The 16569-nt window shown below is 49.7% G+C and overlaps 2 protein-coding genes across 2 annotated transcripts in view; one reads left to right on the plus strand and one right to left on the minus strand.

Annotated features, from left to right (window-relative positions):
• The window catches only part of LOC119440356 (retinal-specific phospholipid-transporting ATPase ABCA4-like), an 86528-nt gene extending 75141 nt beyond the window's left edge, over positions 1 to 11387 (plus strand). The window contains 4 exon segments of the mRNA XM_049662879.1: positions 5781 to 5872; positions 5875 to 5949; positions 5952 to 6001; positions 11157 to 11387. Coding sequence (XP_049518836.1) covers positions 5781 to 5872; positions 5875 to 5949; positions 5952 to 6001; positions 11157 to 11387 — 448 coding nt within the window.
• Positions 11388 to 15548: 4161 nt separating this feature from the next.
• Positions 15549 to 16481, minus strand: LOC119440357 (solute carrier family 22 member 5-like). Its single transcript, XM_037705273.1, has one exon. The coding sequence runs from the start codon at positions 16479 to 16481 to the stop codon at positions 15549 to 15551; it is 933 nt and encodes a 310-aa protein (XP_037561201.1).
• Positions 16482 to 16569: the final 88 nt, after the last annotated feature.

The raw sequence follows: 16569 nt of genomic DNA on the forward strand, positions 1-16569 counted from the left end.
TGAAACTAAGAAAGTCAAATACAGATTAGCAATGTTTTTCGCTTCGAAAATATAGTCCATGATGATGTAAGGCTGTTCACTTTAACAGACGGCGCCCATCTTGTCGATTTCCCTCGTACTAGTCCTCTTCAAAGTGTTTCTAAGTACAAGTAAAACAACAAAAGTGATTATTTATATGACAAGTTGCCTTGTAAATACAGCTAGAGAACCCATTACAGTGCTTAAAAATAAATTTTCGCAGAAGTAATGCTGTATTACCTCGCTTCACACGTTTCGAAGAAATGCACAGGCTACAACAGACACCATGCCAGAAAGCGCCGAAACATTTTGGTCCCATGATGTCCCTTAGCTCTACTACACCTGGGCATACCGTGCACAGGCATTTAAAGACTGTCACAGCACCCACTACGATCGGGAATGAGCACGAATGACCATCAGCTTACGAGCACCACGCTACAAATATATTCGTCTAAAAAATCAGCTATATAACGTAACAACCTGAGATCCGCAAGATATCTGCTGAGAATAGAGAAAATCACAATGCTTCGCTTGCCACGTACACAACAGCCGCTCTCCCCAGAAGAAGCACTGCGTTCTTTAGTCCCAAATAACCAGTAGCGAAAAGAGAAACTGAGGAAAAAAAAAGAAACAAGAGACACACGATGTGTGCTTCCCGTGAAAAAGTAAAATAGGTGGTTTACATGACGATTTGTAGCTAATGTACGGCTATTTCGCGGCGAAGCATTTTCATCAGTTCTTAAAATAAGGGTACTACTCGCATAGACTGCGCTGATCAAAACGGCAAAAGCCTATGCGACGCGCGCTCGCAAACCATAGGCTACTCAGCATCGGTGCAGTGCTTAGTTCGTGAGCGAGGATCAGAGAATACTTTCTTATTTATGAAAAACACGATGCGATAGTCTAAACTTTCCTGACACTTACCTCGCAAATGTAGGAGCTATCCGTTGCCTTGCAGTGATACCGCTTTACTTGGGCTTCCCATCTCTTCCTTCGCTCTGGGTCCCGGGGGAAGCGTAAACAACGAAGCCCTTTACGCGTCGATCCGGTGTACTTGGGAACACAACAGCCCGTCATGTCGACTCGATGCACTTGACAAGCTTGTCATTCATGCGGCTGAACACTGTCCAGCAAGTAGAAGCGTCAGCGAAGCATCCGCGCGCACTGTGTCTCGAACACAGTCGAACACACCGGCACCAAGCACTCGCAACCACTCGCTGTGACTCAAGATGGCGTCGCAGCGAGAAAGCGGCGGCGCGGGTGCGGTCAAAGGATGGCACCACCCTGAACGGCGGCGCTGGCATCGAGGCACCCTACAAGGGCGTTCGTTCCCGATGGGTGCTCTCTTTCTCACTTCAGCCATGGATGATAACGGTCGCTTCTGATAATAGCGCGCTCGCTATGCATGAAAAGGCGAGAGCGGCGGCTCAACTGGCAAGCGGAGTCGAGAGATCGCAAAGCTTGCTACAGCACGGCGACGCAAAAAACAAGCGGACCTGGAGCTGAGGGCTCGCGAAGCTGCAGCAGCACGGCAACGCCGCAATACGGACCCGGACCTCAGGGCTCGCAAAGCTACAGCAGTACGGCAGCGCCGGCAAGCGGACCCGGAGCTGAGGGCTCGCGAAGCTCGCGCTTGAACCGAGCATCGGCGCCACCAACCTCAAGTAGAGAACGCTTCCGGCGTTTTGCCGCCACTTCCCGCGCTCTCGCCACCTCTGGGTCCGCTTGCCGGCGTCGCGCTTGAACCGAGCATCGGCGCCACCAACCTCAGGTCACGGCGCTGGATAAAAAAGGTGCGGCCTGCCACATCGGGCGCGTTGCAATGGGAGCAAATGTGACAGCCGTAGTTGCATTGTCGGCCGCTTGGCTGGGCCGAACGGCACTAGTCATCGGCGATGAAGCGCGCCGTCGGTTGGCACGCGTGACGGCGTTCCAAGCGCGTTCCTGACGCATTTGCTATGCCGATGCCAGACAACAGCCCCGACGTGTGGCGCCACGGCGAATCACACCGTTTTCGATGCATGCAGCAGGCCGCACCTTTTAGGAGCGAAGCTCCTTATAGCGGCACCCGTTCCGTCCCCGTCGTAGTAGTAGTAGTGTGTAACCAGTCTGAGAAAAATGAGAAAAAAATTCCGAAGTAGTGTCCGTAGCGCGGAATCGAACCAGGGACCCCTTGCTTCCGAGCGCGCGGCGTTAGCCCACTACGCCACGAAGCGCACGTAGACACACGCACCACGATGGCAATAAATACCCAACATTAACGAAAGGCCGCGTTTCTAGCGCGTTTCTAACGCGTATGTGCTAGCGCGTTACGGCCCGTGTAAGAAGCTGGTATAAGACGCTGTGGCCTCTCCGCCTTACCTTCAACGCGTTTCGAACGCGCTGCCCAAGGCGGTGGCAAGTCAAGTTCAAGTCGAGGAGCGTTTATGAATACGGGGGGTATACTCTCTCAGCAGTCATGTGATGGCGTCGGCAAAACGCGGTGCACGTTCCGGCATGTGTAAATGGCTGCGTAAGACGCTGTGGCCGCTCCCCCTTACTAGAGAGTACTGCACGTTTCTAACGCGTTTGTGCTAGCGTCCCCTTAAGCGGGAGATCCGATGATTCCCTCCGGAGCTTCGCCCACTCATCATCATTCACCCCGTGGATATGCTGTGAATTTTTTTTTTATCCAGCGGCCGTGCTCAGGTAGAGAACGCTTCCGATGTTTGGCCGCCGCTTCCCGCGCTCTCGCTGCCTCTGGGTCCGCTTGCCGGCGTCGGGGGATTCACGGTTAACCGAATGATCCCCCGGTGCTTTGCCCACTCATCATCATTCACTTCGTGGATATGCGGTGATTTTTTAACCAGACACTAAATAGCAATGATTAGTCCAACTGTACGCTCACATTAAAAAAAAGGGTTGTCGCAGATTCACCTGAAAGGCGAAGGATCAATTGCGATAGCAAATTTGTAGAGCGCTATACGGAGTAATGATAGTAGCTTTATCAGCTGTATAAACTTGAACATGCAGCAGCACCGGCAACACGCAGAACTGTTTTCGACGCCGTCGGCGTTTTGCCCGCGTTCGCATAAAATGCGTGCGGCGTTGGTGACTGTTGCCGGAGCCTCTAATAAAAAGTTGTCGCAGTTTCACCTGAAAGGTGAAGCATCAATTGCGATAGCAAATTTGTAGAGAGATATACGGAGTAATGATATTAGCTTTATCAGCTGTATAAACTTGGACATGCAGCAGCACCGGCAACGCGCCGAACTGTTGTCGACGCCGTCGGCATTTTGCCCGCGTTCGCTCAAAATGCGTGCGGCGTTGGTGACTGTTGCCGGAGCCTCTGATATAAATAGGCACTTGGTGCCGCAGCTAAACGTCGCCTCCCTTCCCTCCCCCTCCCCCACGGCCTCTCGCACATCGGAAGAAGGCGCGTTTGCTCTACATATATGGTGATTGTAAAGGAGGAAAGAGACGCCTACTTCTGCAGCCCTTAAGGAAGCACGGCGCAGAACGCGCGTTTGTTCTCCGCCGTGCGTTCACTCCCGTGAAAGAGCGCGTCCCTCGCGCCCTTTCACTCGCACATACAGCGTTCGGCGGCGCGCGGCCACGATTTCATCTCCATTGACGTCATACGGAACCTCACGGCGACGGCGACGGCGACGCCGACGGCAGAAATCTGCTTTTGAGTGTCCATATAATTGCTATCGCAATAAAATAGGCACTTGGTGCCGCAGCTAAAGGTCGCCTTCCTTCCCCTCCCCCCCCCCCCCCCCCCCCAAGGCTTTTCGCGCGTCGGAAGAAGGCGCGTTTGCTCTACATATATGGTGATTGTAAGGAGGAAAGAGACGTCTACTTCTGCAGCCCTTAAGGGAGCACGTCGCAGAACGCGCGTTTGTTCTCCGCCGTGCGTTCACTCCCCGTGAAAGCGCGCGTCCCTCGCGCCCTTTCACTCGCACATACAGCGTTCGGCGCGCGGCGACGATTTCATCTCTACTGACGTCATACAGAACCTCACGGCGACGGCGACGACGACGACGGCAGAAATCTGCTTTTGAGTGTCCATATAATTGATATCGCAATAAAAAGAAATAAAGATGGTATAAAGGTAGAAACTACTTTATGAACTCACACTTTCTTTGTCCTAATGTAGCTTTATACGATCTACATTGCAGTGCAAGAGACCCATAATCGTCGTTGATGCTATTCATACCACTGACCAATTCCGCCATGCTGGCGTTTTGAGTCAATCAGAGAGGGATAAGCGCTCCGTTAGCCAATGAAATATATGGCTAATTTCGTCAGTGTTAGGAGTTCTGTGCACTTTAAAATTCTGCCATATTGTCGAATGCCGCCATATATTGACGTTTTGAGCCAATCCGTGACGTCGAGCAGCCCTATGGGCCAATCAGAGCTCACAAGATGGCAAATTCGACAATATGGCGAATTTTGAAAGTGTGCAGACTAGCATCCCTAGTTATTACGCGTTTTATTAGGATTACTGCGCCATTCCTAGCTTGCCAGAATCCCGGAGAAGTGTGGATACTCAAGAAAGATAACTGTTTATGCCTGAAAATTCCTTTTTCCGCAACAAAATGTGTCAGTCTTGTTTAAGGAGAGTGCACAGCGCACAAGCAACAACGAAAAACATGCCTAAAAAGTAACAAGCAAATTTCGTAAACATCGAGATAACCATCACTATGGTTCAGTCACTGTGGCGTTCTGCCGCTGAGCGCAATGCGTGAGTTCGACTCGCGGCAGCACCAGACGTATTCAGAGGACGCAGAATTCGAAGTCGCCCACATGTATTTGAATTTAGATGCATATCAAAGAATCGCATGTGGCGAAATCAATCTGCAGCTTCAACCCACTTGGATACGGCGCCTCTGTATTGGACGGGTGCTGCTCGAGAGTTCATGACGATCAGGTCAGTTGCCATTTTATATGTACACTCCGAGCGGATTTCTGCCATCATCGTCGTCGTCGCCGTGAGGTTCCGTATAAAGTCCAAGGGCGATACAATCGTCGCAGCGCGCCGTATGCTGTATGTGCGAGTGAAAACGTGCGAGGGACGCGCGCTTTCACGAAGATCGAACGCACGGCAGAAAGCAAACGCGACGTCTTCCGTCGTGCGAAAGGCCGTGGGGGGATAGAATGGAGGGAGGGAAGGCGACGTTTAACTGCGACACAAAATGCGTATTTTGCTACTGGGCGCAAGGGAGACTGGTGACTCAATCTGCCACGCGAAAGTAGGAAAGTGGGAAGGCAGTGCTGGAAGGGGGGGAGGCGGCTGCTACTCTGCCAGCAACTGCGTACTTGTACATTGCGCGGCTCCGGGCTGTCGCGCGCACCATATCTTGAAAGCGATCTCCACACGGCTCTTATCTTTGTATGCGCTGTACTTTCACCCCTCGGTTTCCGTTGAAGCCATAGACCGCACGAACCTTCGCTCGCTGCTGCAGCCGCGCTTGCTCACGCCAGCGTTTTGACAGTGGTTGACTGCGGTCATCGAGTGTGATATACTCCTGTTTGCTTGTGCGCGCCTGACACCATGCTTGTTAATTGAGTTAGTAAGCGAATGTGTTCAAGTTATGCAGCTGATAAAACAATCATACCTACTCCATATAGCTCTCTATACTAATTTGCTATCGCAATTGATGCTTCGCCTTTCGGGCGAAATTGCGACCTTCTTAATGTCCCTTCGCTAAACGTGCTACGTTGCAGTATACGAAAACTCAATTGGTTTTTTAGTTTTGTTTTCCTACGGAATGTGCCAGCCTGTCGGACGTGGAGTTCTTGTGCAACCGCATCGCCATCCTGGACGAGGGCAAGCTACAGTGCCTGGGGTCGCTGGCGCACTTGAAGGATAAGTTGGGAAAGGCTTTACCATCACGGTGAAAACATACCCAGACCGCCAGCAGGACATTTCCTACCACCGAGCTGTCGTTATGCCGTACGCGAGCACTTCCCCGAGGCGGAGCTCGTGCACAGCTATGAGGTGAGGCTCTACTTAAAGCAAGCTGCGAAAGCATCGCTTTGCGAGTGCGTTACGTCGAACACATGTGCTCCCAACCAACCAAAAGAAAAGCTTTAGCATGTACCGTCCCCACTCAAATGCTATAAACGCGATAAGGCGTTTGTTACAGGGCGCTGTCGATGAAATTTGAATTCAGGTCATGAGACATTTATTTTAAAACTCGAAAATCCGGCGCTGTTGCTAGGGAAATGTCGATTAAGTCTACAGGTGTAGACCACAATTCAAAACAAAGCTTCTACATTTAAGTTGTGGTCAGTCTGCCGCTGATCGGAGTTGCCAGATGCTGCCAAGTCACAAGCTAATAATCATCCCAAAAGAAGCCCAATAAAGCGGCGCGACTTTTGCGAAGAAGCCCAAAAGAAGCGTAAGTTGAAAAAAATTTTCCCATTCTTCAAAATGGCTCAATTATGACACGAAAAAATCGTAAAAATACGAACGGAAGGCAAACGGATAACTTTAATTATTTTGCACAAAGAAAATATGCGCAAGAATGAATGAAAGCACTCATTTACATCTTAAAATAGTCTCCAGGTAGACTGTCCCTGTTCATTGCACGCTTATCAGTACATGAATCTCAAACTTTCAATACTTCCATACTGATTTTTTTATCATCTCCGGTGACTGGCCGTACCAGTCCTTGAGCTGCGTTTCCTTTTGCCACTCTTTACAATTTCGTTTACCACACTTCTGCCACTTCGAAGCCGTTTTGCGCAAAAACACTGGCAACACAGTATGATGACCCCGATTGCTGCAAGGCGTCGAAACATTGATCAATGGATCAACGGTTTCGTACTTGAGGACTCCTGCAGACCACCGAAGCGTTCACTGTCGGTGCGCGTTAGTGTCATAATGCAGTACTTCTCTTTTCTGCTCGTAGGCGGCGGCACCGCCCCGAGCAAGAGCGCGGGTACACGGAGGAGTGTTAGATATATAAGGCGCGTCTGTGTAGCTCTCTGCAAATGCGTTTGTGGCGCAATGGGTTAAACGCTCGGCGATCTATCGTCGCGGACCGAGAGGTCGTAGGTTCGATTTCCAAATTTTGCATGTTTGTGGAACTTTTTCTTCTGGTTTCTTTCTTTGTATTATGTTCTATGCGTATTTCCGTGGACGGAAATACGTCAGTGAAGTCTTGGTGGGACCCCGGCATAAAACACTTTCGTGTTAAAAAAAAGTTGTCGCAGTGCACCTGAAAGGCGAAAGCATCAATTGCGATAGCAAACTTGTAGAGAGCTATACGGAGTGATGATATTAGCTTATCAGCTGTATAAACTTGACATGCAGCAGCATCGGCAACACGCAGAACTGTTGTCGACGCCATCGGCGTTTGCCCGACGTCGCTGAAAATGCGTTCGGCGTTGGTGACTGTGCCGTAGACTTGATTAAATAGGCCGGCACGAGGTTCAACACAAAGCTCTTAAGCACAATGCAGTGAAAACGAAGGCTATGTAGTCCTGGTTCTGCGCAATAAAACTATGACAGAAAGTTCACCGGTTTAAGTTTCTGCTGGACAAGATCTCTATGACGAAGGTAGAAGAGCGACACTCGCAGACGCTCGAGGACGGCCAAGCCCTGCAGCTGTCTGGTTTTCGCAACGCCGCTCCGTCTCCGCAAACCTCGAGAGACGCCACAGGTTGTCGGGAAAGCACTTTGCGTCTGGGTGGAGGCCTCTGTGAGGCCAGGTCCAGGAGCCCGTCAAGCCCGTACCTCCGCACCTCAGCAGCCTTAATTCCTCGAACGGTCCCTGCTTAAGTCGTGCCCGGTAGACACCAGGTCATCGGGGAAACTTCGATGCGGTTGGGTGAACCCCTTGCACGCTCGGGTTCTTCGGCCCTACGCGCGCGCGTACACCTCCGTACCCCATCAGCCATCATATAACCACGTCATGCCGTCGTCTTCGTGGCACAGAAAGCTTGCGCGGTGCCATAAATTAACAAGTCCTTGATGATCTCTCGAACAACTCACCGCACATCATGACAGCGGGGAGGAAGCGCCGTCTTCCGTCGCGCTCAAGGCACTGGGGGGAGGAGGTGTGAGGGTAGCGTTCTGCTCCGTCTGCTGCGGATGGCACGGCCGCGCGGGCCCTATCGTTAGAACGACCTGCGACGGAGATAGAGTTCGCCATGCGCGGTGTTTTCGCCATTCACTTTGAAACGAGAGGCACGACGAAGGGCAATTCGCTCGCTGCTGCTGCCGCTCCTCCTCACGGCAGCGTTTTGACAGAGCTTCCGCGGTCGTCCAGTGAGATGTGTTCATGCTTGCCTGTGCGCGCGTGACACCATGCTTGTTACTTTGTTAGTAAACGAATGTTTACGAGTTGTATAGCTGTGCAATAATTTGCTACCGCAATCGATGCTTTGCCTTGTGGGCGAGGCTACCGCTTTTTAGGGGCGAAGCTCCTTAGGGTGTGGGTCTGTCCCTCCTCTGTAGTATGTAGTAGTAGTCGTCGTCGTCGTAGTAGTAGGTAGCCACGTCTGCTTTTATGAAAAAAAAATTCCGAAAGTTGTGTCCGTAGCGCGGAATCGAACCAGGAACCCTTCGCTTCCGAACGCGCGGCGCTAACCACTACGCCACAAAGCGCACATGGACACACGCACCACGATGACAATAAATACCCAACATTAACGAAAGACTGCGCGTTTATAACGCGTTTGTGCTAGCGCGTTACGGCCCGTGTAAGAAGCTGGTGTAAGACGCTGTGGCCTCTCCGCCTTACCCCCGTATTCATAAACGCTCCTCGACTTGAACTTGACTTGCCACCGCCTTGGGCAGCGCGTTCGAAACGCGTTGAAGGCGGTGGCAAGTCAAGTTCAAGTCGAGGAGCGTTTATGAATACGGGGGTTATACTCTCTCAGCAGTCATGTGATGGCGTCGGCAAACGCGGTGCACGTTCCGGCATGTGTAAACGGCTGCGTAAGACGCTGTGGCCTCTCCCCCTTACTAGAGAGTACTGCACGTTTCTAACGCGTTTGTGCTAGGGTCCTCTTAAGCGGGAGATGGTGCAATTATAATGAAGGGCGCTGTTATAAAATAGGAATGACGTCACATATGGCGTGTGTCATTGGTGGAAGTCAATCGTTCGATTTAGTGCGGCGAGATTGGGCGAATTACACGGAAGATTCACGGTTTACCGATGATTCCCTCCGGAGCTTCGCCCACTCATCATCATTCACCCCGTGGATATGCGGTGTTTTTTTTTATGCACTACATGGCTTTTAGGTGGATGGACGCTTTGTCAAATTTTGTGTGCCTGAGAAGTTCCTGAACTGTTGCCCACTTTAGGGTCGACTTTAAATCCATCAGCCACAGTGCCAAAATTAGGCTTAGGCGGCCTCCGCTTAACACTGAAAACCTCGGAAACCTCAGTTCGTGGTTTCTTCCCTAAAAACTTCGTGTTGAGATTAGCTTCACATCCGCTGACCACCAGGTGTACGCGTCGTCTGCTTAGGTAGTACATAACGGCTGGTAATCATAAAATTACACAACTAGCAAGCCTGCAGTTTTGCGACGATTGCTTCAATACATATGCAGGGTTCACTAGATCAAACTTATCAAAGTAATAATAATAATCAAAGTAATATTAATAGAAAGGGCTACGTTACCTATGTAAATACTGCTTGACAGGTGGTGTATGTGCTTTCGAGAAGATATAAAGTCAGTAAATTCCGCAGTTAACCAAACATTTTAATTACCGATTTGCATTTCACCATTATCGTATATATTTATATTAGAAACTTGAATAAATGGCATTCGAGGGCAACTTAATTTTATCTGACACTTCTAAAGCTTTTGTGTTCCGAGATATGAATAATTAATTTCGGCGCTGAAAGCGCGCTCTAGAGCAACTTCACATCAGAGGCGGGAGCCCCGACTTACACATTAACATCTCCCAAAATGTTAAAATGATGCTTGGATCGAAAAAGGCCCCGCCAATTAGCGTAAGGTTATGGGCCGAATAGTAAAAAATTGGAGGACGCTTAAGCTTCGCTTTTAAGAATGGAACGCGATAGCGTTTTCGGGACCCGTTCGCATCGCATTTTTCTTTCAGAAGGTTTCACTGCAACACAGAACGTGGGAAAGCCAGCTTACAAAGACCAAGCTTACACCGATCCCCTTAAAGTCGGCTTCCCTTTTAAACAGAAATGCATTGCTGGGAAGACGTTTTTCCAGGGGCAATATAAGTCGTCTATAATAAAATGTGAAGGCCCTAGGACCTTTTTTATTATTTTATTAATTGTTTGCTATTGCCCCGACGCGCGCGCGGGTCCAAAACGCATTAGGCAGGTGAAGTCCCAATTTGACTTTCCGAGGATGTTAGCGCCATCTGGATAGCATTTTCGCAATTACCCGAACGCACCGTGTTGGTATGGTAGAAATGCTGGAAAAGTTGTTCGTATTTAAGTTTCCTCGTAACAGACATATCTTTTCTCTGACATTCAAATTACAATCCGACGCCACCATGTCTGTAGATTTTGGTTAAGTCGTACTTTACCATTTTTCTGACGGATTTCACTGTGAGAAATTCAGATTTTGTTCACTAATACCTTGCACCACGCAACCTGCCACGTGGCCTGCGCGATCGGGGTGGTCCGGGCTCATTTTCTCCGCCACGGACGCCGACGTCCACGCCGACGCCGACACAGACGCTGACGCCGGATTTTCTGCGACACCGGGCCCCAAACGCTATCGCGTGGATAAGGCAAAACATCAGGAATGAAACCCCGAATTGCTCGCACCCAACACGGAACCTGAAGTGTGGCTATACTCAACGATAGCCGTGGGCCGATCCCGGTGTTCTAAAAAGGCAGAAAGTAAAGTAAACGTTCGATAAAGGACATTATGCAGCGTTAATATGGTACAAAAGCACGTTAAGGTTGCGTAAGTAAAGTTAAGGTGATTTACCAGTGGTTGACATCAAAGAAAAAGACAGTCTTCTGGGGAGCCCCTCTCCCTCTTCGTATACTAACGCGGAAAAACATGGGACAATAAGCCACATGGTCCACTAATGCACCTCAGGAGTCCTTGTCTTTCTTCTATGCCAAGAGTGGTTGACTCGCCTTTCTTTGTTGTGCCATAACCACATCGCTGTTGAAGTCCTCTACGCCGGTCACACATGCAGGGTCTGCTCGAGTTCCGAATGTCCGGCGTGCAAATGCTGTGGAGCGAAATGTTCACCAGCATGGCTCGAGTGAAGAAGCGATTCAAGCTGCACGACTTCTACATCACGGACACGTCGCTGGAGCAGATCTTTCTCAGCGTGACGCGGAAAGAGGCCAGCGAGGCAGCAGCTAAGGCGGTAGAGAAAAAGGCGCAATACAAGTCGAAGATCTCCACTACACTGGGAATTTGATTTGAGAACTGTGTAGTAAAGCACGTAAGAGTTCAATATGTATTGCAGTGATCCAGTAAAAACATCGGTGTGCGTATTTATCGGCGTTCTTTATTGAGTTCTCGGACTTTTGCGACTTCTGTGGGAGCCTTTTTATCGGTCGTAATCGCGACGCGCTCCGGTCTCGTCAGCGTTGATAAACAGACGTGACGAAGCCACGTGAGTTTCCATGAGCGTCGGGCCCAACCAACTTCCCATTCTTGCGCATGCAGACGCATCGCCGATATAGAAGTATTGTTGCCAAGACAGGAGCGACAGTGGTGTGCGTCTACCGTTTACTGATGGCGGATACCCAGAATGCGGGATCGGCCAAGATTCGGATGTTAAAAAAAAACGCCTTCAATTCGGACAAAAATACATGAGAAAAGTTCGTTAAACAAATGACATAGGTAACTCAAATGACTCGAAGACACCAATGTAATAGCAATGTCACCCCCCCTCCCCCAGACTGGCCGTCAAAACAACCAAATCCCTATAACTGCTGAGCAAGCATCCCTCCAGCAATGTCCAGTGCCCCTCAGAAAATCCAAAAGTAGGTTCTGAGAGGGAAGTAATGTGGTCTGAGAACGTTGAAGAGCCCCTACCAGTGTAGTTTTGAGATATCAGCCTACGCTGATACACTCACAATGACGAAAAGGCCAAAAATAAAAAAAGAAAAAGCCAAAAGAAAAAAAAACATACAAACAAGAATAGAAATGTCTGAAGGTCATCTGATACTTAGACGAACCACCAGAGCCGCAGAAAGGAGCATTCTTAGTCGACCACCGAGAACTATAATGTACACTTTTTCTATCCTCATCCTTGCATACGTAGGATTTTCGGGCTTGTTTTTTCCTATTCATGAAAACATGAGCGTGCTAGGTGGACGTTGCTTCAATAGACATGACATAAGAGCACCACCACATATAAAGCGCCTAACCACATGCAAAAACATGTGCCACGGTGACCTAAGTGTTAGCTCTTACAGCCCGCATGGCTTCTTCGCTGCCGCATTATCAGAACACTGCCACTGCACCCGAACGCATCCGAGGGTAGCGGACTCGGTCAGTCGCGGAAACGACCACTTCCTTTCTACTTGTAACATGATTGTTGCAGGGTAAAGGGCGATCCCAGGTTTCCTGCTATTCACATGCTTAGTGCAGTAAAAGAAATGCACTTCCGGCACTAATGTTGGAATCAATGCAAAGCGAAGCTTAAGTAAAGCGGTTAATGCTTTACAGCGAACAGCGATGCGTACGATTTGGTGATGACAGTTGAATGCGCAGAAATTTAAGACAGGTATGAAGCAAAGTGGTGGCCTGGGCATCTATACGCACCAGATCAAGCGCCACCGCGGACGCAGGAGCCATAGCCCTCGCAATCAAAGAAGCAGAACGAAGAGGTCGCTCCGCATATATCCTGACGGATTCACAGGCCGCCGGTCGGCTATATCTTAGAGGCACACTTCCCAGGTGCGTCACCAATATCTTGGGCCCCACGCTGACTGAGGACCATGGGGTCATCTGGTGCCCAGGGCACTCAGGTTTGGAAGGCAACGAGGAGGCCGACTGCGTAGCTCGCGGACTTGATGGCCGAGCCGCAGAAGACTCTTCGAGGCCCCTCACAAACCACCATGAATATCCCATCATGAGCAGGCAGATTTTGGAGGACCAACGCCTGACCAGACGGAAGTACGCTCCTCCACATCGCAAGTTAAGCAGCCAAGAAGCCAGGGACTAGCGCCCTCTTCAAACCAACACTTACCCGCACATATCGAGATTGCACGCAATGTTTCCAGAGGTATACGCAAACAGGGTATGCCCCTGGTGCAACGACCACACAGCCACACTGACACAGTGTACGGAGCACCCAGCCCAGGCAGTATCCAGGCTGGTGAGCTCATCACAGACACTCACAACGTGGTCTTGGGAGGCACGGCTTTCCGAGCTGGCACTGGGAAGCCAACTGGCGACCCTGGACAAGGCCCGGCGAGCCGCCGCGGCCAGTGGGGCTCTACAAGAGGGCTCCATCCGAGATTAACCACACCACTCTTCGTACAATAAAGTTCATTCATTCATTCATTCATTCATTCATTCATTCATTCATTCATTCATTCATTCATTCATTCATTCATTCATTCATTCATTCATTTGGGGATTCTGTAGCGCTTGTGTAAGAGTGGGACATAACCGTTTTGAAGCATTAGTTAAGAACAGGCACATCCCCTGTGGCACATACCAAATGAATAAATTTGAGAGAGTAAATCAAAGAATTCATTAAATATAATTAACCATTCTATCACCAGACCGGGACATTCCATGTTCAGGTTTTATGTAGCAAGTTATTTTGTTACGCAGAACAGAACGGGACATACATGGTCATCATACAGGGTTCATATGAGCACCTTAGTGGGTACCTTCATATAAGCTCTGTATACATATATACAGGGTGTCCCAACTATCATGCACCAAGATTTAAAAACATGCAAATACCACGTAGCTGGCCAGTACCAAGATAATGTTTGCTGTCGCTTGTAAATACTCAGATTATTTTTTTGCATTCCGCATAGGTAATGAATTAATCAACTTCTGAAACATTTTAATTAGATGAAAAGTGTCGATGAGAAAATTGTAGAGCATGAAAAATTCTAGATACAACTTTCTGTTGCTCAATACGTGCTACATAAAAGTGCTATCCGAGCGTGAAAGAAGGCCGCGAATGCACGTAAAATGACCGCGCGACTGGCCGCTTTTCCACTACGGCATGCCTCATAATCATATCGCGGTTTCGACACGCAATACCCAAGAATTTATTTTATGGCGCTAGCGCCTAGCGAAATTATGTTTCGCAAGGAGCCCACCGGAAGTCGGCCTCTGGCGACCGGAAGTTGAGGTGTCTCCGGAACCATGAGAATAAAAAAAAGAAACATCTAAAAGGAGGTATTGGTTCAAGTTAAGAGTTGTATAGGATATATTGATATAGGAGCATAAGTTTAGTTACGATGATGATGATGAATAACTAACATCATCAGCAATGGCTCGAGCGCCGTCGTCGTCTTCCACAGCTGGCTCGTTGGCGCCCCTCGGCGCAACGTCGCGAACGCGCTCGTGGCACTGCTCACGCGTTCGTCGTCATCGTCTTCTTCCACAGCTGTCTTCCACTTCTCTTCTGTCGTCGTAATGGGGAGGCCGCCGTATCCGAGGGTGTGAGCCATTGCTTAAGGTGGTCCTCTGGGTGTGGTAGAAGAAGGACGTGCGTTAACCTAAGGTCTAGGGGCTAGTGCCATTCAATAGACTTAAAGAGAACATTAAGGCCACCTAGCTTGTTTTTTTTAATCCAGGAAGACAGTAGCAGCAGTACCCCCTCAGCCAGTAGCCACGGCAAGGAAAGCGTGAGTGAGCTCGTCAAGACAGCTACGCTTTAAAGAGAAATTATGGGTCAACACGTTTACAATTGTAAGACTGTCGAGAAAAGACTCGGACGAAGACACTTTAAGAATGTGCTAAACATTTTTGAGTAACACCGTAGAGGCTAGGACTAGTCTGTACATACTCGACGAAAGTCCGGTTTGGGTAACCTTGTGCATACTCTTCCAATCGGCAGCATCGTACGCCATTGTACAAAATTATCACGAAGTCTCATTCATTCGAAGAATCTTGTTTAGTTTGCCCACTCTCTCTTTTCTCGGAATGGCGACAGAGTGACAGCATGGCACGAGAATCCCGTCGCCTCATTAACGTGGACACTTAGGTTAAAGAATAATAAAATAAAGCATACGTGAAAACAGCTTGTGGCAGTATCACTGCAATCAGGTCGTGGCGAAAAGTGAGGCCGTCCGAGGTACGCGCAGGAAACTGTAACGGTGCGGCTGCTACTCTGGGACATTCTTCAACGCTTAGGAGCAGATGTACTTTCTCTAAGCCAGCGAATATACAGACAGTCCAAGCGGCCCGGCCGTCTCCACAAGTTGAAACGGTTACAGCAACGCAGTAATACAAAGTTCTACCCAGCTAATATACAAGAAATATACTCCATTTGAACGCCTAGTAACGCAAACGTGCGACAAACTATGGCAAAATACTTAACTCCGAGACGTCACAGAAACAATGCCGTGGTGTACAAGTGACATGCGTCACGTGTGTTCTAGTATGTTTTGTTGGGACTTGTTGGGCTCGATGTTGCTCTGTCCTTCGTGATGGGGGTGCTCCTGCACTTCGTGGGCGCCCTTGGTAGACGCACCAGTGTCCCTTGCATGGCGTGCTTCCACTCCTCGCTGGTCACGTGGCCAGAGCTCTTGCTGGGCGCTAAGTGGTATTGCAGCCCAGTGTCGATGTGACAGGGCACAAGTTCTGCGCCCACCACGAAAAGTGACATGAAGGCGGCAGCAATGGCAAGCTGCAACGTTGTACGGCGGCCGCCGAAGAGCACTGGACTCATCTGGGCCAAGGTATCGCCCAGTCGGCTGAAGGCGAGACTCACAGAGACGCTTAGACAGCGGGTCATGACTGGGTACGGGATGACGGACATGATGAGAAAGAACGTCAAGCATACGGTTCCAGTCGCGCGTATCATAATTACGAGCGAACCACGCATCGCCGTCTGCTCCCGTAGGTCAGTGGCAAGGGCGGTCAGTGCTACGGCAAAGACGAGTCCGGAGGTGGTCACGGTGTTCCGGAAGCCAAAAGAAGTAACGAATGGCGCTGACACGACGCACAAGATGAAGGACACGATGAAGCTCAAGGCGGTCGTGATTTCCCCGACGGGAACACCGTCGTTTATGACGAAGGAGTTGAAGGCGTAGCTTATCGCAGTCCACATATAACAGATGGTAATAGTGCAAACCCTGAATTGTTGGCTGCAGATACCGCTGCGGTATCCATCATCCTGAGTACGGGCCTTAATCTCCGCTACCTGATCTGCCATGAGATTTCGGCAGTTCTCTGGGGAGACCTTGTTCATACTAGCCGCACGCAAAGCGATGCGCTCGGCTTCCTTGACGTTGCCTGTCTCCAAAAGCCAGCTGGGTGACTCATCGATGGTGTAATAAAGTAGCAGGAGAAGGCACGTTGGAACCATCAGTATCAGCTGTAGTGTCGCCCATCCTGACTTCACGAGTTGAGCGGTAAACAGCGTGACCGGTGATAGCATGAACGCAGATAGCGCG

This window comes from Dermacentor silvarum, chromosome 2 (genome assembly GCF_013339745.2).
Source record: "Dermacentor silvarum isolate Dsil-2018 chromosome 2, BIME_Dsil_1.4, whole genome shotgun sequence".
Lineage (NCBI taxonomy): Eukaryota > Metazoa > Arthropoda > Arachnida > Ixodida > Ixodidae > Dermacentor > Dermacentor silvarum.